At 42.7% G+C, this 2707-nt stretch overlaps 1 protein-coding gene across 1 annotated transcript; it reads right to left on the minus strand.

Annotated features, from left to right (window-relative positions):
* Nucleotides 1–399: 399 nt before the first annotated feature.
* On the minus strand, nucleotides 400–2543 carry LOC135980631 (olfactory receptor 5J3-like). Its single transcript, XM_065580558.1, has 2 exons — nucleotides 1233–2543; nucleotides 400–989 (listed from the first exon to the last, which is right to left on the minus strand). The coding sequence occupies exons 1-2, from the start codon at nucleotides 1729–1731 to the stop codon at nucleotides 400–402; spliced, it is 1089 nt and encodes a 362-aa protein (XP_065436630.1). The 5' UTR covers nucleotides 1732–2543.
* Between the last annotated feature and the right edge of the window lie 164 nt (nucleotides 2544–2707).

Below are 2707 nucleotides of genomic sequence, written 5' to 3' on the forward strand. Positions count from 1 at the left end.
CTCCCTTTATTTAATTGTACAGTGATTTTAGGTGGGGGCTGTGGGAACTAAGCTAATAGCAGTGGCAAACAAAAACAATTACAGTATCCGAGTATCTCCTCTTTATATCATCTGCTGAACTAACCAATATAGTTCAAAGGTAGTGGAACAAGCAGGGGGAGATGCCTATATTGCAGAAATCACATGTCAGTGCATAAAGGAGAAGCTGTACCACTGTTACTGGACACTGTTTTTCAAGGGAAATGGCGCCTTTCTTCATTATCTGGCTCAAGTTTGATTTCCATATTGTTTTCTCCTGTAAGTCACATGATGACAGAAATTTCTGCATAATGACTGAACGAGTGAGAACTAGCTCATATCTGCTCTCCAGTACTGATCAGTAAAAAACAGTCCCCATATTTACATACAGTGAGGAATAATTTTCTGGTGTATTGTCCTCCTCAGGGCGTCCTTCACCTCCTTGTTCCTCAGGCTGTAGATCAGGGGGTTCAGCAGGGGGATCACAAGGGTATAGAACACGGACACCATTTTCTCCCATTCCACTGAGCTGCCAGACGAGGGTCGTAAATATGTAAAGATCAGGGTCCCATATAAGATGGAAACGACAGTCAGGTGGGAGGCACAGGTGGAGAAGGCTTTGTGCCTTCCTGCAGTGGAGTGGATCCTCAGGATGGCAAAGATGATGTAAGTGTAGGAGATGAGGATGATGAGAATGGTGCCTATTGTTTCTATGGCTGCAAAGATGAAATGCACTCGCTTATTGATACGAAAGTCAGAGCAGGAGATTTCTTGGAGTGGGCGAATATCGCAGAAGAAATGATTGAGGACATTGGTGTGGCCAAAGGACAGACTGAATACAGTACACGTATGCACAATGGCATTGATACAGGCGCATAGGTAAGAGCCAGCCACCAGCTGGAAGCAGACTCTCTTGGACATGATGACACTATAAAGCAATGGATTGCAGATGGCCACAAAGCGATCGTAGGGGGGAGGGATAGGTCAGTGGTTTGAGCATTGGCCTACTAAACCCAGGGTTGTGAGTTCAATCCTTGAGGGGGCTATTTAGGGATCTGGGGCAAAAATCTTTCCTTGGAAGTTTTTAAGGCCCGGCTTGACAAAGCCCTGGCTGGGATGATTTAGCTGGGAATTGGTCCTGCTTTGAGCAGGGGGTTGGACTAGATGACCTCTTAAGGTCCCTTCCAACTCTGATATTCTATGATTCTATGATTCTATCACAGCCAGGAGGCAAAGCTCATTGTTGGCACAGAAGGAGAAGAGGAAAAACTGAACCACACACCCAGGGAAAGAAATGTCTTTACTCGTCACTAGGGAAATGACCATCGCCTTCGGGGCAATCACAGAGGAGTAGATAACATCTAAGAGTGACAAATTGCTGAGGAAAAAGTACATGGGGCTGTGGAGTTGGGAGTCAACCCTAATCAGCACAATCATCCCGACATTCCCCGCCAGGGTGCAGAAATAAATGGCAAAGAAGAACACAAAGAGGATGTTTTGCAGCTTTGGATTGTCAGTTATTCCCCGGAAAATGAAGCCAGTCACTGTGGTGCAGTTCCCTGGAGCCATTTCTCCTGTCATGCGCTCTGTGTCAAAGAAGAGATAGGGGAGGGGATAGAAGCAATGGATACCACAACAATAAATCTGTTGTACAGTGGAGACTCGTGTTATCTCTTTAAAGATGCCTAAACAACGGAAATTTAATTTAGTCATAGATTCCAAAGCCCAAAGGTACCATTTTGATTATCTAGACCAGTGGGTTTTTTTTCATTTGCGGACTAATCAAAAATTTTGAACGGAGATGGAAATCTTAGATATAATCTGTGGACCCCTAGGAATCCACAGACCACAGGTCAAAAACCAGTGTTCTATGGTAACAACAACCTTTTGAGAACCCCTTAGATGTAGTCTGTGGACCCAAAGGTGTTCACAGATGACAAATCCAAAACCCCTGATCTAGTGTAATTGCTTGTATAACACAGGTCATAATTGTTTTCCAATATTTTTCATTGTAAACTAGAGCATATCTTTAAAAAAATCATCCAATCTTGAATTAAAAATTGTCCATAAACTAAGTATTCACCATGACCCTTGGTAAATCGTTCCAATGGTTTTAATTACCATCACTGTTAATAGAGGCCTTTTATGTAGAGCTGGTCAAAATTCCCTCCTACACCTTTGGAAATTTTTGAGCTTTCAGGAACAAAACCTCAAATCCCCCCCCAAAATTTGGCGCTAGTTTATTTTGGCTGAAATCTGAAGTATTTTGGTTTTGCAAAGGAGCAACTGGGAGATGTAGTCAAACCAACAAGACTGGCCTATAAAGGAGAATGGGACCATGAGGAACTTAAGCTAGACAGTTCAACATGTGGAATGCTCAGCATTGAAGGTGTTTGAGAATAGGTCGGAGAAACATCTATTGGGATGTTTACTTGGTGTTACTTGGTCTTGCCCCAGTACAGGGAGCCTGACTTGACTACATGAGGTCCCTTCCACCCTACCTTGCTAGGATTCCCGAATAACAATATTTGTATTTATTATTATTATTATTTTATTTTATTTTTTGTAAAAATGTTGACATTTCCATGGAAAAGTTAGATGAAAACTGCCCTCCTCCCGCAAACACAAACAAATCTCTTTTTCATTGATTTCCTAGGAATGTAGTGTTCCCACTCACTGTAGGAGGGTC

Source organism: Chrysemys picta, unplaced genomic scaffold (assembly GCF_011386835.1).
Source record: "Chrysemys picta bellii isolate R12L10 unplaced genomic scaffold, ASM1138683v2 scaf5237, whole genome shotgun sequence".
In the NCBI taxonomy this organism is placed as follows: domain Eukaryota; kingdom Metazoa; phylum Chordata; order Testudines; family Emydidae; genus Chrysemys; species Chrysemys picta.